Consider the following 24,134-nt stretch of genomic DNA (forward strand, 5'->3'; position numbering starts at 1 on the left):
ACTATTCCTGAACGAATGATAGAGCCTTCCAAAACTGACCAAAACTCTTTTCTGTAAGATCATTGCAGAACTCACAAAGACTTCTGTAGGAAATGAGCCCTAAAGGCCATGCTCTTGGAAACAATACCATGTATTTGTGTATCTTACCTGTTAATGTGTTAATTTACTTTGATACATAGACAAACTTTCCAAAATGATGTGTCAAGTTTATGAGAGATCCTTTCACCCAACTTTTTAGTGCTGGTTGCTAATTTCTACATGTGTAGGTATCTTTATTTGAATTACAGGGTCTGTCAATGAGCACTTCAGAACTTGAAGAATAATTCTAATTCCTTCTTTTTCTATAGTACATTGCTGAAAGTTGATGCTGTCAACCCTTCTAGCAGCAAGGAGTTCAGTAGGAGACAGGCATAGATAACCTTCCAGATCATCAAAGAATCTCCATTAGTGGACCCTTAGCAAGCAACTGACTTTGAAGCAACTTAGCAAGCAAGACAAGTGACTTTCTCAGCAGCTGGTGTAGTGGCGATAGGGTAAAGTAATACATAATAATTTCATGTTAAATGGGAGTCGGAGAGGGATGATGTACTGCTGTGTGTCTGGCTGTTTTTGAACTTAGTAGCATTAGAAGCTTTCCCATGATTCACTGTCTGCTGCCAAGTCATCCTGAATGGAAAGGATGAGATCCTTGGCTTCGCGTTTCCTTTTAAGTGTTTTGGGGAAGCAAAATACATGTTACAAGGCTCCTACAGTGCCTTGAGCTTGTACTGGAGGCTGACAGTCTGAAGCTTCAAGTAGCAGTTGTGCAGAGGTAAGTTATTGTCATCTCTTTCTCCTTCCTTAACCAGGGTGAGAACTCAGGTAATTGGGCTCTAAGAGTTGAAGCCTCCACAAGCTCATGGCTTTGAGTGGTGCTGCTGGAGTCACTAGGGCTGCTCCTGTAGGAAGTGCTGTGCTGGATAGTAGCTTGTAGGGTAGGGCCTGAGGCCACCCAGAGAGTTGGAGGCTGTGCTGGGAGCCAAACAGGAGTTCCTGGCACTTGGCCATGAGTCTGACACAGCCAAGTGTGCTGCCTGCTCCACTGGATTGTTTTTATGGTCCTATGATCTGTGCTGGGTCCTAAACAATATGTCTGAGTGAGGTCAGACCCTTTGTTGGTTGCTTAGAATTGCTGCTTTCCAGGAGACCGCAAACTGCTTTGTGGTTTGGAGCATCTGAATTCACCTCTTACAGTGTGTAAGGGTAAGGAGGAGGCTGTGGTTTTCATGTCTCTTAATGAGATCATGTCATCGTTCACAGGGCAAGCATGTGCAAGCAAAAAGATAAGAATTAATCTGAAAAAAAACCCCAAACCTGTAGAATAGGCTTCCCTGAAGCACACTTTTGCAGATGAATCTATAAAGTTTCTTAATAGGTAAATGAAAGCTTTCCAGTTCCAAGGGGAGCCAAAGGGAGCAGTGACCATAATGGCAAATCACACCAAGTAGCTTTTTTTGCTGACTAGCACCAATACATAAATAGGGATAATGATGTATTTGCTGGAGCAGGAAAATCTGTTTTTACCATATATCATAAGCCACTACCCATTATGGATTCTCTGCATGCAGTGTCTAATCAGGCAAAACTCAGTTAAGGTAGAAAGTACTGGCTTGTAAAAATGAATAAATTGGACTCTGATTTAACCCCATTCCAAACAGATGGGCCTTTCTCCCTCTTGCAGCTACTTTGCCTGAAATGTTGTGGAACAGACTTGTTAAATTACAGAACCCTGCATCATTCAGCATTCCTCAAGATGTGTGTGAGCTACTCACCCTTTTCTTCAATGCAAAAACACATGTCACAGTTTGAAATATGCCATTATTGTGCAGCCTTGCTATGTAATTGTCTTGGTTGTTTTGTGAGTCGTCCTCTCTCAATGAAATGAGTAGTTCTGAGAGCACCAGAACTGGCAAAACCTGCCTCCGTGCAGATTCATGTCTTGTGGTTGGTCGTAAACTCGCAATGAGGTTTTTTTCCCAGTTACTGAGACGTTTGAGTTGTCTCTTGCTCCCTCGTGGGATTTCTCTGATGTCTAACAATATGCAAGGCCTGCTGCAGGGCATGCCTGGCCTTCCCTCAGGACGCTCACCGGCCCTTCCTATCCGAATGCTTCCTTACATTCACAAAACTGGCAGAAATGTAATTTTCCTTTTAGGGTTCTATGTGGTCAAAACTAGTTGTTCAGTTCAAGAGCTGTTGAATGGGATGAGAGACAGATAAGGACATACAAGTCCCTTTTCTTTAAGAAACAAGACTAAAGCAGTAGCCTGCACCTAAAGAGCACGGCCTCTCCAAGCTCTAGCGCCTTAGTGAGAAATCTGAATCTATAAACTATTGTGCATATTAACCAATGTCTGCTGTCATTAATGCTACTCGTAATGTGGGTTAAGTTGGCAAACTTTGCTATACTGCTGATACTGTAGGAATATCTGTTAACACTGGGCTGTCTACAACTGCTGCCATGTCTGTTAATAGCAGCAACAGAAGAAAGTGATTAGCTAACTAGAACATTTAAAAACCATGGTGGGGGATACTTCTTAAATGGCTTAGCACTTGAAGAAACAGTATTTTTATCCTCAGGTGTTCATTTTGGTGTGGCCTTTTTTTTTCTTTTAATTTCTGAGTTTTTAATATTAAAACAGGAGCATCAGTGAAAGATTAGGTGGGAACTGCAGCAAAAAGGTCAAAGCAGTAGAGAAAATAAGGATAATGCTTTTTATCTTCATGGAGTTTTATTGAAAATGGACACAGGAATAGTTCCTTTTAGTAGAGGGAAGGTGCGTAGCATATTTTATTCGGTGTGTGTTGTGTTCTTTCCAAGGTATGGAAAACCTGTACAAGTTTACATAATCTTCTTGGCTTCAGATGCAAACCTGTTTAGTAAGTCATAGCCTTGCTAATTTGTAAGCTGTTGCTGGGAGTTGGATAAATGCAGGATACCCCTCACAATGACAGCAGCTTAGTGAGCAATCTGCACATCCCAGTTAGTTAATTTATATGAGAGCAGAAACAATGGGAAACGGAAGCAGATAGAAGTCTTAGAGACACATAAAGACCTACTCCTTACCCTTTGTTATTGCTTCACTCATAATGTGCTGAAATGAAAGGACATTATGTAGTATTTTGCATATGAATGTTAATGGCCTTTGAGGGCACCTCAGCACTGGTTTCTTCCTATCTCTGCTGGTTTGAGGAATGGATGGATAGAGATTCAACAGCATATTGTCATAAAAAAAACAGAGCTAACAAAAAAAACCCCCACCCAAACAACTCTCATCTGTGTACAACAAGCATATATGGATCATGGGTATAAAGGGATGAAATACGTTTGGGCCATGATCCTGCAGAGTATTTCGAATGCCTGCTATTCCAGGGCCTGACCATGAGCTGCTTCTCAGGATTATTCCTTGCATCAACACTGTTGTCATTTTTTGCCCACGTGTCAAGGAAGCGTCCGTGTGATGTGTCCCTGCCAAAGGTCATGGCAAACTGTTTCTTTGGATAAAATCTGCAGAGGCCTGACACCTAGTGATAGTTGTCCATGCTGCTGAGGAAATCGTGCAGGTCTGGTGTCTCCACGGTAGAATTTGTGAAAGAGGAATCGGGAAGTTGAAACTGCAAAGCTCTGGTAAGTTGTTTCAGCTTGCTTAGGTCATGTTGATGTTGACATTTTCAGTTCAAAAATAGAGCATTTGTTTACAAGTCCACCAATAGTTTGCATGTTTCTCTTGACAAAAACATTAGTTGGAGAAAGCCTGTGAAAATGCTTCAGAATCTTTCCTGGATTATGGTTTTCTGTAGCCAGCAAGGAGGGGCCTGCCAGGCTTCTTTCCACTTTATCTGGATTGCTGTACTGCTTCCTTGTTTGTTTTTAGACACATGGAGACCATGAAATATGCTAAAGGGATGATGTCATTTGTGCAGGCTGTTCAGGAAAAAAAGTGTATCTAGAAGGTGAACTAGGCAAGAAAGCAGCTAAAAGGGAAAGAAGAAGAAGATGAGAGTTGCACACGGGGACTAAAGGCCAGTCAGGAGGGTAGAGACAGCATGAAGGTGATCTACAGGAGAAGCCTCCCCCTCTAAATGCTGCTGTGTAGTTTACCTTGTCCTGCTCCTGTGCCACAGCATTCCTCTGCCACAAAGGAAGGTGGCTGGCAAAGTCCAGGTAACAGCAAATTCTTTGTCAGCCCTCATCTGGGTTTAAAGTACAACATGCAGGAGCTTTTTTCTTAAAAATCAATAGAAATCCTTCCTCTTAGTGGTTCTTGCCAGACTGGCAGAGCCTGGGTTAAAGTTTTCTGTGCTAAGATTTCATTATCAATTACCTTTACCAGGAAATCGTGATGCTTCAAAAGAAAAAAAAAGGATCACCATTTTTTTGCTGCTTTTCAGCAGTTAGCAAACACGTAGCAAATGTGTGTGTGCTTTTATTGCATTCCCATGCAGCCATGTATGAGTGCAAGGCATTTCCTGGAGATTAATAACTGGGCGGGAAGGATTGTGGATACAAGAGGCAGCCCAAAGGACCCAAACTGGTTGTTAATCCATGGGAGGCTTTCTCTGCTGAGACTTACTGTTGTAAATTGAAATAAAAGACACATGGGCCTGTGGAGGAGAAGCAGAGATCATTGCCATTTGAGCAATGAAGTTGCTGACTTCTGCTTCCCCATCAGTGTGTGTACTGCTGCATTAGGAACACTACAGCTAGCAAAGAACTGATAGGAAGAGTTTACTCCAGATCCATTATTTTAGTGAATTGCTTGTTATTAACAGTATGGATTTAATTAAGGGAAATAGTAAAATCCAAGTTTCAACTGAGTGCAGATTGTGTAGGGGTTTGTGTCATTTTAGCTAAGTTGTTTTAAAGAAGATCCTTATACCAAACCCCACAAGTGCACATACACCTTTGGGCATACACATCTATGGAGTATATAGAGCTCAGGCCTGCCTGTTTGACTAAGCCTTAGTCAAACAAACAATTCCATCAGAGCAAAGTCTCAGCGTTGTAGAATGGAGCTTTATAGTCGTTGCACAATGAGACGTTCTCTCTTGCGTCACAGCTGCTGGGTCTTTAGCTGCTGTGACATTTGCTCTGTAGGTTTAAAATACCCAGTGGCTGTCCCCAGTGAGGATTGCAATGCTGTGTTTCGGTTTCTAAAGGAAGAGACTGATGTTCAAAGCCACTGAGAAGTTTAAGGCGAGAGATTGCAGAAATCTCTATTTAAACTACCATAAACCCAGAAAGCTCTGAAATCTGTTTTCCCCGTTCCCTTTTCCCCATGTCCGTTTTGCGTTTGAAGCAATAATGAAGAAATTATTTCCTCTACTACTGTGTGAACAGAACTGTGTCACTTTGTTTCAGCTACAGATACATTTCTCAGACAAGGTGGTGATTTCTCTTAGTTTCTATTTTATTTGCCTGTTTGAGAATTTACAAGAACACCAGCTGTCTGTATTAGAAATGCTTTTTACTCACACCTGCTGTTTGAATTTGACAGGCACTGAGTCGAGTAGGAACTTGTTGGCTTTCATTACACCACCTGGAAAAAATGTCGTCACCCATTAAGTAGATCCCAGCTTCCCCTCCAGCATCAGTGCACTTTGAGCTGGAGCCTCTTCTGGTGCACGCAGCAGTACCTTGCTTACCTTCTCACTACAAGATTATTTTTTTAATTGGAGATGGAGGAATGACAAGAATCCGAGCTGAGTGGCAGACATTAAGATGAGTATGCAGGTAGTATACTGTTCTGAGTAATGTTAGTCACACTATATAGGATAACTGTAAGTTAAGTGTGTTTACGCATACCTGACATACACTGCGGTACATCACAAAGTGTATATAGCATCTAAAACATAGAAGTGGGTTTGTTTGGTTTGGTTCAAGGTCAAAGAAATAAATGATAGTATTTCCAACTCAAGCAGTTGATGGGTTATTCCGAGTGGCAGGAGGAACAAAACCGTCCCACACTTGGTGCTTACTGCAGCAGTCATCCCTGGCAGTCATCTTCCCTCAGCAGTGAAGCTTTTCAAATGTTCTTAGTTATTTCCCATAGCTCTCCATGCAAAGGTGCAAAAGAAATACCTACTTTAGTTTTTGCAGTGATCTTACTGCAGCACACATCTCTGTAAATGCCATCAACTTGATTTATTTTACATGTATGGAAAGGGGATTGAGTAAAATCCCTTCTTACTGATCTGTGTAGCATATAGTAATTGTGCACTTACACATCTTTAGAGAGGCTCTTTTGAAACATGCCTCAACTTGGGAACAATAATACGAAGCAAAGGAATGGAGTTAGTATGCATGGACTCGCTCCTATGAGAATACGCAAGCCCAGTGCCAAATGCCTCCACCCAAATACCCGAGATGTTACTAATTTGATAAGAGGCCTTTTCCTGTTTTTCACTAGCCTGTGCAGTTTCACAAGCTATCTGTGCTCAGTTCTCACAAAGAGCATTTTCAGTGGCTCTGAGCGTGTCTGCAGAGCAAAATGAAGGTGTAATTGCAGCATAGGTAGGTGAAACCACACTAGAACGGATAGTCATAGCAGTGAATGTGTAGAAAATGGGCTGGCACCTAGCATGCGCATATAGCTGAGAGAGTATTAGGTGTGAACTGCAGAGAAGCATTTGCTTATGACCATAGTTATCAGTAAAAACGTGCTAGAGCTTCAAATAATGTTGAATAGTTTGGAAAAATTGCTAAAAGAATAGATACTGAGGAGGATCTAGAGACTTCTATGTAGAAGAGCAGATAAAGACAGTAAATGCAAATCAGGGCTGTATTCTTCACACAGGAATATGCCTGGAGATCCACGTACAAAATGTGGGAAAACATTTTTCCTCCTGCTGCTGAATCTGTCGAAGCAAACATGCCTGTTTGTTTTCTTCCTGACTTGTAGAGTCCTGCTGTGGAGGTGGCCCTCGACCTTGGCACCTCAGGATGACTGAAAGCAGTTGCCTGGTCTGCTGCTCTCCAGAGTAAGTCAGTGTGTCCTGGTTTTGGCTGGGATCGTTAATTTTCTTCCTAGTAGCTGTGTTTTAGCTTTAGTCTGAGAATAATGGTGGTAACACACCAATGTCAGACAGTCAGAGTTCTCACTACCACGTTTCTTGACTCATAGTTGTCTGGGACTTGTTCATTTCGTTGAGCTTTATATCTGGGGAGGAAGGGTGCAAAGAGAAGCAGTTGTCACCCAATTGTGAGGAGCTCTTCCTTGAGCAAGCCAGAAAGCTTTCCCAAGTGCTTGCACTTCCAAATTATATCTTTGGGCATATGAGCTTCCAAAGATACCTTACGGTTAATAGATTTAAACTTTAAGGTGTTTTACACCTTCTGTGATTCGTTACTTTGCTTTGAAACAACATATTTAAGTGTGAAATGATAGACTTGGAAAAGTCAAAGACACTGATGCTGTCTGGTACCTGTTGCATTGTGTGTGTAGTGCTTATGTGAGCCATCATTTTCCATGGTATATTGTACCTCTACCCACTGAGTGGGGAGAAAAGCTGGAGAGGGCAAAAATGTTATACACAGCAACTGAATTTTAATGATAGATGTGAAGCCAATTCTCAGGGTAAAAATTGTTCAGTCCTCTCTCTGCTCAGTTTTTCTACCAGAAGAGGTTGTTGCTTGGAGTGTAACTTCAGGAAAAAACAGGGAATAATTCTGTATGTGGGGGGTTTTTTTGTTGGTGGTGGGTTTTGGGGGTTTTTTGGGGGGAAGAGGGTTGTTGTTTTTTTACACTGACGTATTTCACAAATGTTCCTTCACTACTCACTTTCAGCTGGTGACAATTATTTTTCCTCCGAGTCCCAAGAGGTTTAAAGTAGGCCCTGAATTAAAAGTATGAGGAAATCACCACTGAGAAACTGGAGTTTCAAAACTAATGTTTTTGCAGAGAAGAAAAAGAAATGTGTGCACCCTTTGTCTGGTGTGTAACCACAGCATGGTCTTTCCAGCATTCCTTTCCCTGGCATGCAAAATATTTCCCAAACTCCCATCCTGTTGTTTCTAGGAACTGTGTCAGACTGCATGCAACTTGTAAAACTAAGGCAGTAACAATGCGGCATCATAAAACTCTTTCATATTCTATTTTACTGGAAGTATATGATTCCCAGGTGACACATCCTGAGTACACAGGAAAAGGGAGTGAATTCAGGAGAATTTTGTCCCTTTTGATGTGTATGTTGTGGGGGGAACAAACAAGTGACCAACTTGTGGTGCTGCGCAAGTGTCCAGGTCTGAGCTGCTGCTTGGAGGACAGGACCAGGCTCCTAGTTGACTGGTGATGGGGACATGGGCACGGTGTGTCCACAACAGGATCAGTGTTCCTGGATAGTGTAGAAAAGGTCCATCATGTTTAACTAAATTCCTCAGGAAGTTTAACAAGTATCTGAATCAATTCAAGCAGAGCTGATCTCAGTGTCTAAAGACCCACAGTTTTTAATGCTACTTTTTCTCCTGGTTCAGACATCTTACATGTCTGAAGATTTATTCCTGATTAATGTTTCTCACCTAAGATGTTGGAGAATTTTAGGGGGGAAAAAAATCCCAAAAAATACATACAAAACAACCCCCAAACAAACAGCCTAACTCAGGAAAGTTTTTAATCTTATAATAAAGCTGTAAGCATGCACCTATTTATGTATCTTTTGGGGAAGGTTTTATGGCTGGGTCTAACTGTCCTAACATAAACATTATTGGTGTACATTGGTAAGGTTAGCACTGTTGCTGAAATGGTACATTTGCTGTAATCACTCATGTACCTTATTTGATAAGATAATAATACTGAGAGCTGCTATACTGACCAAGGCCAAGCCAAAAGTGTACATGGGCGAGGAATCTGTAGTAACAGCTCCATTCAGCGAGACTGATAAGCAAGAGAGATTCCACTGCTGCAACCACCCCTTTAGCTAACAGCCTGTTACACTGATGAGGTTTCCTACTGCCATCTACTGAATGCTTCAAGCCAGAGGGGAATAAAAATTCTGGCTCTTGGTTCCCAAATAAATGCAATTGCTTGCTTCTGCAAAGAGAGAGAGAAAGCAGAGCTTGATTCACCTCCATCTCTAACATTCCCTTTATTTGTCTTCTTTTCAAATTCAGAAAGAATTTGGGTTTTTAAAAAGCTTTCCTCTGCTGAAAGTAGAAACTTCAGGTGTGATCAAGGGAACCATTATCGCTTTACTCTTTGCATTTTCCATCAACTGTGGCTTCCCCTATACCAATGTATGTAAACATAGACAGTATTTTTTAATTGTTGCTTTCCTATTTTTCTTCATTTTATCTAGTGCAAATACAAACAACAGTCGTTTTAGATAATCTTATCTTTTGTCTCTTAATTACTTTACATTAGATTCAACATTTTTAGATCCAGAAGTCTTTGCAGAAGTTACAATCTTTAATTATTGGAATTCAATTGGAATAATTGGAATCCATTGGATTAATGGTGCTTTTCATTGTTTCACAATAAATCCAAACTAAGAAAACAAAGGAGATTCCTTACACTGCTGCTTCCTTCATTTTTTATTCCTACAAACTCAGCCTGCAAGCTTCAGCTTGAGTCTGTGGCAGTTACACAGGTAATTAATAGGTGTATGAGAGGATGAAAGAGCAGAGCTGGACTTGTGATTTCAGAATTCAGCAGCCCTTTATCAGGAGAATACTAACAGGCATCATTTGTTTTCTATCATTCAAACCTTAGACGTTGTTTGCCAAAAACATTGCCCATCTTTTCAATTTCAATAGAAATGTTAAATTTACGTGCATGTCACTGTAGAATTTGTCATTTCTCATGTCAGTGAGTCAGAAAAGCAAATTAGATGATCGTATGAAAAGTACTGAGATCAGGGACCAGGCCTACAAGCATAGTAACATCTGTTAAACCTTGCTGAGACATCAGGATCCACAGAAGGACTTGCAGAAATGGAGGAGGACTGTCAGAAGTGATGGCGTTGTTTTTACAGAGTCAGGTTTTAGGAAATACTGATGAAGCCTCAAGATTTGCAAATACCTGATGTTCCCACGTCCTGCTGACCACCAGCAGCAGAATGAGCATGTTGCACCTTTTGATGATGAGCTGCACTGCTGCAGAACAGTGTAAAAGCTACTGCCCACTTTGTTGTTGCCCAGCTCACACAGTAACCCCATTATGAAAAAGCCTGTGAACACAGTAGCCTACAACTACAAGAGCAAGATGACTAGGAAGATACATAAGGATTTTGTTTAAAGGTCTCGTGTTATTGAGTCTTATCTTACTCAAAGTTTACAAAGCTTTAAAGGATTCTTGATAATGAGACTCTCAAGCTGTCCCACGTTGAGGTAAGCACAGCCCTGCTTTGCTGAGAGACCCATTGTGTCATGCCATCCTTTATCATCTGAACAAGGCGTATCTCTTCACACAGGCTTTTCAAATCTGGTAAGTACAACTTGGCAAGGAGGCAGAGGAGAGGAAAGGTCAGCCGGTTTAGTGCTGAACCATGCCAAGTTTTTCCACCATGCCAGAAGGGTCTCCAGATGGACTTTATTGGCTGTGTTACTTAAGGAAGATGGATTACAGCTGAGAGTCTGTGCCTATGCCTCTAAGTGACTGATAAATGAGGATAGAAGGAAAAACACTGGGTTGTTTTGTTAAATTCAGAATTGTGCTTGCTGTCCTCATTTTCTATTGCTGTCAGATGGATTAGAAAAATCTCCAAATCTTATAAGCCTGATAACTCAAAGTTAACGACACCAGCAGATTAGAGGAAGACATAACAGATAACAGCAGACGATGTTGTGCTGCTAGATTTTACACAAAGCTCTTCATTAAGGCAATCAGATAAAAATGCCAAGATCCGTTTCTGCCTTGGGCCCATTCAACAGTGTGATGCCAAAGAGTGTTCCTACTGAGCAGGTTAATGTAAGAACGCAGAGCATCCTGCTGCAAAACACTTCCAGAAACAGTTGAACAAAGTGAAAATGAGTTATGAGAAAGTAAATACAGCATCTTGTACCAGTTGGGTATGAAGTTGTACTGCAATAAGCAACGGCGTTTTATTGAGAAAATACTAATGAGAAATAAATGGCTGCAGTGAAAAGTGTAGCATCTGGTATGCATTTGACTTCACGTATGAAAGCTATTTGGCCTGGCCTCCTGCCAAATCCTGCAGGTTTTGAGATCATGGGACATGAAGGAGACTGAACTTCCTAGGTTAGCATCCCACAGTTTTCTCCTAGGAGAGCACAGGCAGAGTTCTCAAAGAACAGAAGGACAGAAGCACAGACGCCCCACTTTGGCTTACAAGTATGGCTCTTTTTTGTTTGCATTTTTTTAAGCTGCTGTATTCTCTGCCAACATATATAACATTTATGGAGTGGCCATTATTAAAAGTTGTTAGCTGTTGTTCAAGAATCATTCAGCACGTATACGTGGAGTTTAAAGTCATTGCCTAAATACCCCTGTGATTTGCAGGGTTTAAGGTCCTTAGAACAGTCCAGTCTGAGGCATTCCCTTGAGAGGACTGACTGTGAACATCTCTCAGCTGTTTGGACACCATCGTGTTCTCCAGAGTATGCCAAGGGCCCTGCTGCTTTTGGTATCACCTCTAGAATTTTCTACTCCTGGACCATGGTGTGCTTAGTTCATATAAACTAGCCCTTCCCTGTCCTCCCCTCTTGCACTTGGACTATGGGACTAGGTAGTCTAAAATCTGAAAGAAGAGCTATAAGAGTGCTAGAAAAAGACTGAAGCAAACTGCTAATGAGGGCTTTTTATAACCTTCTTTGAACCTTACATCGTCTGCTCTAGCATTGTTGCAATTAGTAATTTCACAGCAATTGCATACAGGAAGGGAATGACTGAGTATCTTCATACTAATGAAGATATTTTGATGCTCCAGTTAGATATTTGGACTAACAATGCTGCTGATGGCATTGAGTGGCTCTGGATTTGCCTTTGCATTAGGCATGTACCATCTCTTTAATTGTCATGAAAGGCTGATGTAAGGATCCCAAATCTGCAGACCCATCTGCTTGGCAAACGTCACAAGAGTCCTGGTTGTTGGGCTCGGATCTTGTTGACATGCTGCCTACCTGTCAACCTGAATCTTGTGATGCAGTGAAAATCCTTCTTTCCTTCTGCCTTCTTGAGTAATAATATCACTACCTCGTCACTCTTTGGTCTCTCTAGCTTGCTGCTCAGTCAACAATTCAAATCATTAGTGATGTGAGACCTATTAAAAGTTTATTGGAAACCAGATATATGGAAGGTCTTGAGATAGTTTAAAAACATCGGTTGGAGGCATTATCATTGCTCCGTAGGTGCTGTCTAAAGAGAACAACTACATGGAAAAACTATTTCTGTGAGGGAATGCTTGCTATGCCATTGGTGCTGCTCTGTGCTGAAACTTGACTCTAAACCCACCTTGGACAATTCCTCACTAATCAAATATGCTCATCTTGCAGTTATAAAAGGTTTTATCTGGGTGTCAGCCTAAGCTTGCCCTGCTTTACGTCTGCCTGGCATATGTTTCACAGGAGGCTTTTTTCATTTGATGCTGCAATCCTTTGCTGTGGAGGGCAGAGTTAAGATTAGATATTATGTCATGGTTTGAGCTATCCTGCATTTTCTCTCTGGCCTTTTCCTATGTATCAGTGCAAGGAAAACCTTGCTTAAAACCAGCTTGTTCTGCGAGAGCCCTGCTGGTGCTGCTCTTGGTTATAAATGCGTTGGTTACAAACTTGGTTCCCTCAGAAGGGCAGGTGATGCTGAGCTCGCTGGGGGACTGCCAGCGGCTCCAGTTACCCGGCACAGAGGAATCGTGCTTTAAAAGTCTTTCTTTTTAAGGGCTGGGGAAGGGTTCGCAGGGGTTTGACCCATGCTGCCAAACACAGCCGGTAGCTGCAGTTGAACACACAGGCGGCTTTTGGTGGTTAACCAAGCAAACTAGCTGTAAATGGCCCTGACGAGCCGGGCCCACTGCCGCCCCGGCCGGACGCCGTTCCCTCGGCTGCTCGCCAGGCCCGGAGCGGGCCACGGCAGCGGCGGGCGGCTCGTCAGGTCAGCCCGGGTTTAACCCGCGGTTCCTCCCGCCTGCGGAAGCGCGGGGTGCGTTGCCCTCCGCCCGCTCCCCGGGCCCGGCGTGCCTGGAGGGCCCCGCTCTGCCCTCGCTCGATGCGCTCGGAGCTCGGCCGAGCGAGCGCTCGGGAGCGGCTGTCGCGGCCTGGCGGGCAGCGCTGAGGCGGCGGGGCGGCCATGCACGGGCTGGCGCGGGCCCTGCGGCGGGCCGCGGCCCCCGGGCGGCTGCCGGTGTCCCGGGCAGGGGGAGCCGGGGCGCGGCCCTGGGGCTGGGGGCTGGCGCTGGGGCTGGCGCTAGGGGTGAAGGTGCCGGCGGGCTGCGAGGCTGACGAGGCGGAGCCGAAGCCGAACCCGCTGCCGTCCCCTCGGGGCTTCGGCGCGGCCATCGAGAGGAGCAGGGACCTGGTGCGGAGGATTAAGGTGCGGAGCGAGGGGCGCTGCGGGGACCCGCGGGTCGTGTCTTGCTGTGCGAGCCGGCTCTCACCCGTGAGGGGAAGCTTTCGAAAGCGGTTTATACCAGTTCAGCCCAACTAGTGCTTAACTAAACGTCAATTGTAAGGTGACAGTAACATGCAGGTGTATGTGTGGGATTGGTTTTGTATTTTTAGGGATTGGGAGAAGGTGTTTTTTAACTGTAAAGGTTCTCCTTAATGTCTTCTGTCCATTTTTTGGCAGGATGAAGCAGGAGTCCCAGGTATACTAGTTGGAGTTTCAGTAGATGGACAAGAAGTCTGGTCAGAAGGTCAGTATATAGGAGTAGCAGTTGTGCATGCTGTTGGAAAGCAATGGAAGTTTTAAGAATGAACAGTTCAGACACAGGGATTTAACGCATTTGATGTCCCATCTCCGGATAGGGGACAGAAACAGGTGCCTTGGGAGCATGAAGTAATAATTTCTGTAGTAAACTTCAATAATTGCCAGGAATCGGTAATTTATTAACTTCCTGATTGTGCTAGTATATGTCAAACAGTTACGTTTAAGAACCTTTGTCAGATCAGTCTTTGCATATACTTATACCCCGGGCATAGGGCTGTACAGTGCTCTGGTAGGATTCTGTATAGGAGGTAATGAACTGTTCTTCCTGCAGGATCTTACTTAATAGTCAAAGTAATAATGACTTTCTGACAGTTGTTGCATTAACTTATACATCTATAAAGCAGATTATAGGTTTTCATTTCTCTTTCATCGTGCCAGAAGTGAGTTGGAGAGCCTGTAGTACCTTTTGTCATGTGGCCTAATAAGAAAATTGTGCTAGAAACTTAATCCCAAACTTTCTCAACTCACGTAGTGTTTCTTGTCTCAAGTTACCTGGCAATGAACACAGAAGTTTTTATATTACTTCTGCAGAATCCCTTCCTTGACTTGCAGGAAAGTGCCTGAGGGAACTAGTGCCAGGTTTGTGGTTTATCACCAGGACTGCCAGATCCAGTAGCAAGACAGCTACTTGTGGGAGGATAAGCCTTGGCAGAGCTTTCTGTACCCTGCTGCCTATGGATACAGAGAACAATGCTGCCTTGAGTAAGGCAGCTGGGAGGTGGGTAACATTGCTCTAGCAGACTTCTGGTTCATTTTGTTGCCCTCCTCCCTTCTTCATGGGGGAAAAATAGGAGCAGGTTTAAGTTGCATGTGTTCTGTGACCACGATACTGAACCTGCTTTCTTGCTAAACCGATGGGAGCAATTTGAGATTTGGGAGCTATTTTCACTGAGGCATATGCAATATCTTCATTCACAAGCACCATGCAAGCACTTGAGTGTCAGGTTTGCATAAAAGGGTCTTGGGCAATTGACATGTCATTTGTTTTATTTGTTGTGTTTTGGCAAGGTGTTTTTTTGCCTGAGTAGTTCATTATTACACTGCAGTTTGATGTAGACTCATAGAATCACAGATTGGTTTACGTTGGAAGGGACCTTGAAGCTCATCCAGTTCCAACCCCTTGCCATGGGCAGGGACACCTTCTACTAGAGCAGGTTGCTCCAAGTCCTGTCCAACCTGGCCTTGAACACTGCCAGGGATGAAGCATCCACATGAATTGCTTTCAGGCCTTGAGAAGTGCAAATATGTCGTTACTGCATTTCAGTGCTTTTTATGCTGCAACATCGCTTGCACAGTTTCTTCAAGCCTAGCTCAAACTGAAGACTAGCATGGGAGCTTATTAATTCCAGTTCTTGCTACCAGACTTGTGGGTTGGTTACACAGGAAAACACTGGTATGGAGACTCTTAAGTTGTCGTGTAATTGAAGTCGTGCTGAGTGATGTTGAAACATAGTGCATTACATGACTGTTCTGTGAAGCTTTACAGCTTAGGTAACTGCTATGAGTTTGTGAGTGATTTCCTTTCCCAATTTCTGTATTGATAAAATAAGACCCTTTACTGTTTTAACCATTAAATCAGAACAATAGAGGGAATATTTATGACTTTCAGTTATTTTACAGTCTAGATTTTGGTCTCTAGTTTTTCTACATTGAATATTTGACCTCAGGGAGTGTAAATTTTGGCTTACACTTCAATTTCATTTATCATTAGGTTGGTCTGTAGTCTTAATCAGTAATTTGGGATGCCCATTGGGCAATATACAAATACAATGGGTTTTGATTAACCTACTACATTAAAATGTTCCTACTCCATTAAAATGTTATTGATGTAATTGAAGCAGGAGCAGGTGTAGTCCAGTTGTTCATGTCCCCGTTTAGCTAGAGGAAAAACAGAGTAAGAAGCCAGTAAATCTATTTCATTGCAAACAATTAATTCAGCATGTCTCTATGCAAAATATTTACACAGTGTTTTTATTTTCTTAAAGGTTTGGGTTATGCTGATGTAGAGAATCGTGTAGTGTGTAAGCCAGAGACCATCATGCGGATTGCTAGCATTAGCAAGTGTCTTACAATGATGGCTGTTGCTAAATTGTGGGAAGAGGGGAAACTGGATTTAGATGCTCCAGTGCAGAAATATGTCCCTGAATTTCCAGAAAAAGTCTACGAGGGTGAAAAGGTATGTGACTGTTCGTTGGTAGCACTGGTTTGGATTTCTATTCCTGTCATTGCACAGCCATATGTGTACAGCTGCCTGTATCTGGACCCATTCCTGTAAAACAGGTGTTTGCTGCTCGAAAAAACAATGCTGGAAATTTGGATCTTCAGTTTTATATCAAGTGTGTAGTGTGTGCATATATATGTATCTATTTCAACTAGGTTTAATACATGATATTTAAAAGGCCTTATATCTTTGTTCCTCATCATGCTGAATTTTACTTTTCTGATGATTTAGTATGCATCCTGTCTTTAGTGAAGAGAGCTCACATTTAATTGCTGTCTTTTCTACCTAGGTCACTATTACGACAAGACTGTTAGTCTCACACTTGAGTGGGATTCGTCACTATGAAAAAGATGTTACAAAAGTAAAGGAAGAAAAGGAAAAGGCAAACAGAGCATTAAAACTAACAAAACCCTGTCAGGATAAAGAACAGAAAGAAAAAGAGGGCACAGGGATTGAAAAGACTGATTCTGTCAAACCGAGGAAGGAACACGAGGGTGAGGTAAAAAGCCGAAATTCAAAACCTGGCAGGAGAGACAAGGAATTTGAGCAAGAAGAGTATTATTTGAAGGAAAAATTTGAAAGTGTGATTGAATCACTGAAGATATTTAAAAATGATCCTTTATTCTTTAAACCAGGTGAGTTTCTATTAATTAGGCCAAAATGTGCTCAGGATTTTATCAGTTCAACTTTAGGTAACACTTATATAGATACCTTTACCGACCTACTGACCTAAAGAATTATGCTCATATAGATTTGGATGCCGGAGAGGGACTCTTCTTCAGGGACGGTAGCAATAGGACAAGGGGTGATGTATTCAAACTGAAACGGGAAGTTTAGGTTAGATATAAGGAGGAAGTTCTTTACTGTGAGGGTGGTGAGGCACTGGAACAGGCTGCCCAAGGAAGTGGTAAATACTCCATCCCTGGCAGCGTTCAAGGCCAGGTTGGACAGAGCCTTGGGTGACGTGATCTAGTGTGAGGCATTCCTGCCCTTGGCAGGGGGTTGGAGCTAGATGATCTTAAGGTCCTTTCCAACCCAAACCATTCTAGGATTCTATGATAGAACCTTCTAATGATGTATCTGCACCATAATCCAGCCAGTTCAAAATGTCATGTAGCCAAGACTTAAAAGGTAATACAAAGGGTCCCAGATAAGAAGAGAAAGTGGGACCTCAGGTAGAGCTCCTCAGAGAAAAGTCTTATTTCTAAGTAATGCAGTAAGTGCCATGAAACATACCAGTTACTGAATTTGTCAGTGCTAAAGCAAACATTTTAGTGAGGCACTAATCCAGAGCTAAAAAGTCTACAGAAAGACCATAGAAACACATAATTGTTTAGGTTATTTACTACTGGAATTACATCAGTTAGTTCTAGAGTGGACTTTGAGGAGTTTCAGGTGTAAGTTCTAAATGAGTCGGGTTAAAAGGCAAATGATACATATTGCTGATAAACAGTAAATAAATGTGCACTTAAGGAGAAGGGAGTAGGAAGGGGGAGAAGTTAACCCCATCCCATCTTGGAGAGTTCTAGGAACCCCTTCAAGTAAGAGATCTGGACTGTAGGCAGTTTGGCAGCTTGGTGTGTAGATGTGTAATAAAAGACATTAGTGCAAGAATGAAATAAAAACAAAACGTTTTGTAAATATATTGTCTTAAATAATATCAGTTAGTGTTCATATAATCTTACAGGATACTCTAGAACTAGAAAACCAGAACTAGAAACACTTTGATAAAAGTTACCAAGAGCTTCGAAAACCTTGAGCGAGTTCTACCCTTGTCTTTCCATCTGTAGGGTATAGACATGCAAACAAGTCACAGTAGGTGAGCGTCTTTTAAGAAGTAATTTTATGGTTTGCTCCAGGTTTCCAAATCCAGATGTCCTTATTAGCAGGGGCATGGTAAATCTTGTGGAAAGGATGTTAAATGTCAGTCTTCACGTCTCGGCATGAAACCTGGCTGTACGTGCAGCTCCCTGGAAAGATTTTAGCACTGTTCTCGGAGCTACCTGCAGTTAGCAAGCATCTGTGTCTGCTGCAGTGCAGAAATTCCTGGGACCCAGTATCATAAACTTGTGATTCACATCATATTAAAATGAGGGTGCAGGGGGACTCTTTCAATTGATTATTCATTGCTATATACAGTTTTATTTGCATATCTGATTACTTAAATTTTATGCTTCAGATTCCATTTAAGCATCATGCAGCTAACTTGGTTTTTTCACCCCCTTTCTCATTGTGTTTCTTCAAGGTAGTCAGTTCTTGTATTCAACGTATGGCTTTACTCTATTAAGTGCTGTTGTGGAGAGAGTTTCAGGACAAAAATTTACAGATTATATGTTAAAAATGTTTCGTGATCTGGATATGCTGTCAACTGTACTAGATGACAATGAGGCAATGATATATAACAGAGCAAGGTAAGCAAGGATGTAACTTCTCTTTTTCCACAACAATTGTTGCTCTTTCTATCTTTATTAAGCTGACTGAATGAAGAATGTGGGATTTATCCCCCTCCCTGTTTTTTAAATGAAGTGGCTTGTGTTATTTCAAAGTTAGTCATGTAACTGGTTTTATGTGAGCATTATAGCATTGGTTCTGTAATTAGCAGGTACAATTACAGAATAGGAAATAAGTATTTCCTATTAGAAGTGTGTCTGTGGGGAGTGGCAGGGGTGACTATGAAGTTTGCATTTATTTTGGGTACAGATAAGCAGGTAAATGGAAATAGAGTAAAATAAAGGAATAACTAGGAGATTATGTTAGAATATATACTTCTCTTGGGGTTTTTTTTAATATACTGACTTTTTAAGAGTTTGATGGAATTGTAATGGTCTCACAGTAACACGAGGTTTTCATAAATTCAATTGTGGTATCAGTTTTAACCAGAACTGAAATTCTGTTTAACGCAGGACATGCTTTACCAACTGATCTCTTTTTATTAACTTAAACCACAAAAAACCCTACCCAGATAAATTTATATAACTGGATAATGCATTCCAGTATAGTGGATAAGGGTAAAGTTTCTTGTCTTTCTCTCCAGTCCTGTTTTATCAGCCTACCTGCTCTGGCTCTGAAATTGATTTATTGAGTGACCTGTTAAATTTCAGTGCAGGAGAAGAATTCTAATTGAATCAAAAAGCAGGATATGGAAAAAGTCTCATAAAAATGAGAATCAAACTTAGAAGTTTGCCTTCTAAAATGCTGTCAAGGAAATCAGTCACAAATGGAAGCTGCTGTCTTGGAGCAGTCACCTGAGACTTCAGCTCAGTGTCTGATAATCATCGGGTAGTTGCAGGGTTCCTCTTTCTTAAAACACTTTAAATCCAGTACAGGGATTTAAGAAAAGTCCTGTGCTGGCTGACCTATAGATTTCTGTCACACCTTTTATTTGTAATTGCCTTTACTCTTAGTATATTCTAAGAGTAAGTAGAAGGATTAGACTTTTAGCTTCTAAACTAAGAAGTCACCTTAATTTTTGTTTTCCCATCTGAATTTCTTGTTAATTTTTCTGCAAGAAAAATATATTTTATAAAGTTCTCAAGTTCCACAAGCACAAGCTGATACATGCTCAGTTTGCTCTTTTAAGGAAGAGTAGCTTAAAATAGTTGTGCACAGTGTCAGAGAATGATGAGTTGAATTTTCTTCAATTCCAGGTGTTACGTGTACAACAAAAAGGGACGGCTGGTGAATGCACCGTATGTGGACAACTCTTATAAGTGGGCTGGTGGTGGCTTTCTCTCATCAGTAGGTGACCTTCTGAAATTTGGAAATGCCTTGTTGTACAGTTACCAAGCAGGACAATTTAAAAACACTAAAGGCAAACTTCTTCCCGGGTACCTCAAACCAGAAACAGTCGCAATGATGTGGACACCAGTGCCAAAAACAGAAGTATCGTGGGACAGGGATGGTAAATATGCAATGGCTTGGGCTGTAGTAGAGAAAAAACAACAGTGTGGCTGTTGCAGGCAGCAGAGACACTATGCATCTCATACGGGTGGTGCAGTGGGGGCAAGTAGTGTCCTCCTGATTCTTCCTGAAGAGCTGGACTCTGAAGCTACAGATACTGGGCTAGTGGCACCACCTAGAGGAGTAATTGTTAGTATTATCTGTAATATGCAATCGGTTTCACTCAACAGCACGGCCTTAAAGATTGCAAGGGAATTTGATAAAGAAAAACGGGCACAATATACAGGTTAAAAAAAAAAAGGAAAAAAGATAACGTGTAACTGGACTCACTGCACAGAAACACGAAAAACAAATGGAGGAGGGTGTAATTAGACTCTAAGATCACTAAGAATACATGAAGCAAAAGCATCAACAATTCATTTAATTAACTTCTAGTGGTGCTAAACTTACATCTAACTGGAATGCATCTCTCAGGGAAGTTCCTAACTTACAGAAAGGAGAATGTAAAAGTCAGATTTGACTTCCTGTAGTACCTGTGTAAATCATCATTATGTTAGCAGGTTGTTTTCTCATCCAGTCAAGCACTTGACCAAGATTATAAAACCAATAGCACTGGTTTCTCACACTGAGAAATGACAGGTGATCTACCTTAAATGTTAAACTTTTGAAAGATTTCACATCTTGATTTGAGCACACAAAGATGTAGTTTGTGATCCTCAATGTTCCAGTCTGCCAAAACTGTTCAGTATTACTTTTGAAAGAAAACTGGGTTTACTGTTGATTTTTTGTATTTTGTATTTGATTAAAGAGAAAAAAACACAAACAACAACTCCCAAATCTTGAAGCTACCTCCAGAATGCAGATTTACACCAGAAGTGTGCTTCTGTCAGAGCTGTGCATTGGTCAGAATTAGGAAAGAATAAGGCTAGAGTAATGCAAGTAAAAAAATCTTTCTGTTATTTAGATGTCCTCTCTTCCACTTTTATTGGAGACAGAGAATGTGTGAAACTAGTTTACTGTGAAATAAGGGTATTATTTTCGCAGTCGGATGTACCTGAATAGCACAACATGGTGAGCTGTCAAACTGTCTCATTGTTTCTGAATGATACACACGCTGACTTTGGTAGCCAGAAATGACACTCTTTTCTATAATGTAGATATTCCTTGAGATACAGGAATCGGCAACTCAACAAAATTTAAAGCCAGTTCTTGAAGCCTCCCAGACTTAGAATCACAGAATCAACCAAGCTGGAAAAGACCTTTAAGATCCTCGAGTCCAACCATTACCCCAGCACTGCCAAGGCCACCACTATCCCATGTCACTTGAGGGCCTCATCTACATGTTTTTTGAGCACTTCCAGGGACGGTGGCTCCACCACTGCCCTGGGCAGCCTGTTCCAGTGCCTGAGCACCCTCTCTGTGAAGAAATTTTCCCTAACATCCAGTCTAAACCTCCCCTGGCGCAGCTTGAGGCTGTTTGCTTTTGTCCTACCGCTTGTTACTTGGGAGAAGAGACCAACCCCACCTCACTACAACCTCCTTTCAGGTAGTTGTAGAGAGTGAAACTTTGAGAGGGTTTTTTAAAAACCATCTTTTTTTCCACTTGGAGACATGCCTCAAGATGTTACTTTTGCACAAGGTTGAAGAATAAATTGAGATGAAGTTCCAAAGCATCATTTTCTAATCTTCGATTTTACTTTAGGAATATAACAACATCCAAGTATGTTATTTTTATATATTCCATAGTAGCATGGAAGATCTCTACTATCTCAAGATTTGCCCCTACGCCACTTTCCCTGCAGTTACATCAGTATTTCCAGGCTGAGACAAAAGAAAATAGCCTTCAGAAAAGGTTTGAATACTTTTGTCCCTGCGCTGTTCAGCAGCTCTGCTGCTCTGAATTTAATGAGCAAGATGTCTTAGCTAACAGCCACCAGAAGATAGCCTTACCTGCCTCTGTCCCAGGTTGGTGCTTCATAGTTGTTATCTGCCCTGTGATGAAACAACATGCTGTCATCTCTGTTCCCAGTATGCCTATGATACCATTTATTACCTAAGACTGAAAAACATGGAAATTTAATCTTTTGAGGTGTCAGTGTTTTACCTTCATTTGTAATTGAAGCTAGTAAGGCTGGTTTAATACTCTTAGCTATCATCATTCTTGTGCCTTAAAACAGTAAAAGCTTACAGGTAAACTATTTGCTTGTGTTTTCTGGCCCACTCACCAAAACTTCACTTTTTTATTCATTAATAATGAGTTGTCTTTATCTCTAGAATATCAGATCAGTAGAGACAACGGAGAGAGCCTTTCTGAACAAACTTTCATTTGGTCAGGCAATAAATCAACTGCTCTTTCACTGAAGTTATTGATACTGTTTGAGAATTCCAGTACAGAAGTACTGGAGGTGGGTATCTTCAATAGCAACTTTTTTTGCCAATCTTGAGCACCTACTAGCTGGGTAAACCTGCAGCAGCAGAAGTCACTGGCCATTTTACACGGGGAACAAGAGTAAGTAGTTCTGAGTTGTTTTCATGTTGGAAGAATACATGAATAGAATGGACCAAATACAATGTTTTAAATACAAAAAATCTGAAAAGTAGTACTTGTTTTTAGGGTTTAGAACATACTTTTCTTGTATGATACATCTGTTTTGCAAATGTCATTTTGCATACTTGAGAGAAAACAAGTTTCCCTCACTGACCATTGTGTTTGGGTACAGAGATTGAGAACCTAGAAAGCACAGGTTTACCATGATGCTTGTCTGCATATGACCAAACACTAATATATATAAGTACAGGTTAGATATAAGGAAGAAGTTCTTTACTGGGAGGGTGCTGAGGCGCTGGCACAGGTTGCCCAAACAGGTGGTGAATGCTCCATCCCTGGCAGTGTTCAGGGCCAGGCTGGACAGAGCCTTGGGTGACATGATCTAATGTGAGGAGTCCCTGCCCATGGCAGGGGGTTGGAACTAGATATCTTAAGGTCCTTTCCAACCCAAACTATTCGATGTACAAAAGTGAATAATGGTACGAAGTGTGTAAGGCGCTTCTAACACCAAGATATTAATGACAGTGCCTCACCCCCCTCATGGAATTTGTTTAGCCACCAACTTTTTAAATGCATACCATGTTCTTCGTATTGTAGTTTCAAAACCTTCTGTTTTCTTAAAAACCTTCCGACACATACACAGTATTGGAGATGCTACGCTGTCTAAATTTCATCTTCCAGTACCTGGAACAAAATGTATCAGACTTTTTCTGATTTGGTATTTACTCAATCAGGAGTTCTTACCTTTTGGGTGTAGAGGAAGAGAAGGCAGATATGGGAGACTAAGAATCAGTCTGGCCTTAGCATATGTATTGAGGTCACAAGTGAATTAATACTACTATTTTGATCTTTAGTCTGAAGCCAGTTATTTGATGGATTGGCACTAAGTATGGGAAACTGGTCAGTTAAGAGCAGCTTTCATGATAAACTTGCACTTAAATTAACCTTCATTGTGAAAACACAGTATGGCACTAACATAAAACTCTGCTTTTCGTAACAGGCATGTAAATTAAATTGGTGCATCTATTTCTGTATCAAACATCTATTTTTTGCATCTGGTAATTATGTGTTCTGCTGTTTGAACTAACTGAAATAAAACTTAATACAATGAATTGTAATATCAGGTTCAAGGTTTATTTTTTTATTTACTAGAAACATGATTTTTATAAGTCTATTCTTTAAAAAGAATACAGGTTAAATAGGAATTCCCAACAATAATTAGCTTACAAGACACCAGATACTTTGAAAGAGACGTCAATACATAACTTGAGCTATTATCTAGTAAAATAAGATACATTTAAGACTTGGTTGGAATGTTTTCTCATGGTTTAAAGAAGAAAATCTGCTTTTTAACAGCCATGTAGAAAGCTTTTGAAAACTAAATCCCTGTTTCCTTGTTGCAAAAAGGTAATTATTTAATGTCAGTATTTAATACTAAAACTATACATGTGTTTGCTGTACTAGTTTGGGGGGTTTTTAATGACTGGATAGTATTCACAGCTGTTAATGTACTTGCATCAGCGATAATCATGACAATAAGTCATTATTG

The 24,134-nt window shown here is 41.3% G+C and overlaps 1 protein-coding gene across 4 annotated transcripts; it reads left to right on the forward strand.

Annotated features, from left to right (window-relative positions):
• The first annotated feature begins 37 nt into the window (after positions 1-37).
• On the forward strand, positions 38-23,708 carry LACTB (lactamase beta). 4 transcript variants are annotated; one of them, XM_030496985.2, is made up of 8 exons: positions 38-5,773; positions 6,837-7,020; positions 7,827-7,973; positions 13,776-13,842; positions 15,902-16,092; positions 16,427-16,772; positions 18,383-18,548; positions 19,785-23,708. In XM_030496985.2, exons 3-8 carry the CDS (start codon positions 7,929-7,931, stop codon positions 20,326-20,328), a joined length of 1,359 nt encoding a protein of 452 aa, XP_030352845.1. In that variant the 5' UTR covers positions 38-5,773; positions 6,837-7,020; positions 7,827-7,928; the 3' UTR covers positions 20,329-23,708. The 4 variants fall into 4 exon arrangements, with proteins under 4 accessions (XP_030352845.1, XP_030352846.1, XP_030352847.1 ...); XM_030496986.2 differs by having other exon boundaries at positions 6,942-7,020; XM_030496987.2 differs by having other exon boundaries at positions 38-3,667; positions 5,538-7,020.
• The last annotated feature ends 426 nt before the right edge of the window (positions 23,709-24,134 follow it).

This window comes from Strigops habroptila, chromosome 9 (genome assembly GCF_004027225.2).
Source record: "Strigops habroptila isolate Jane chromosome 9, bStrHab1.2.pri, whole genome shotgun sequence".
NCBI lineage: Eukaryota > Metazoa > Chordata > Aves > Psittaciformes > Psittacidae > Strigops > Strigops habroptila.

Bases quoted from the DNA above. Each gene is read 5' to 3' on its own strand.
- LACTB (XM_030496984.1), top strand. From the start codon at position 13,278: ATGCACGGGCTGGCGCGGGCCCTGCGGCGGGCCGCGGCCCCCGGGCGG. The intron at 16,093-16,426 runs GTATGTGACTGT...TTTTCTACCTAG, and splicing joins AAGTCTACGAGGGTGAAAAG to GTCACTATTACGACAAGACT. The intron at 18,549-19,784 runs GTAAGCAAGGAT...CTTCAATTCCAG, and splicing joins ATGATATATAACAGAGCAAG to GTGTTACGTGTACAACAAAA.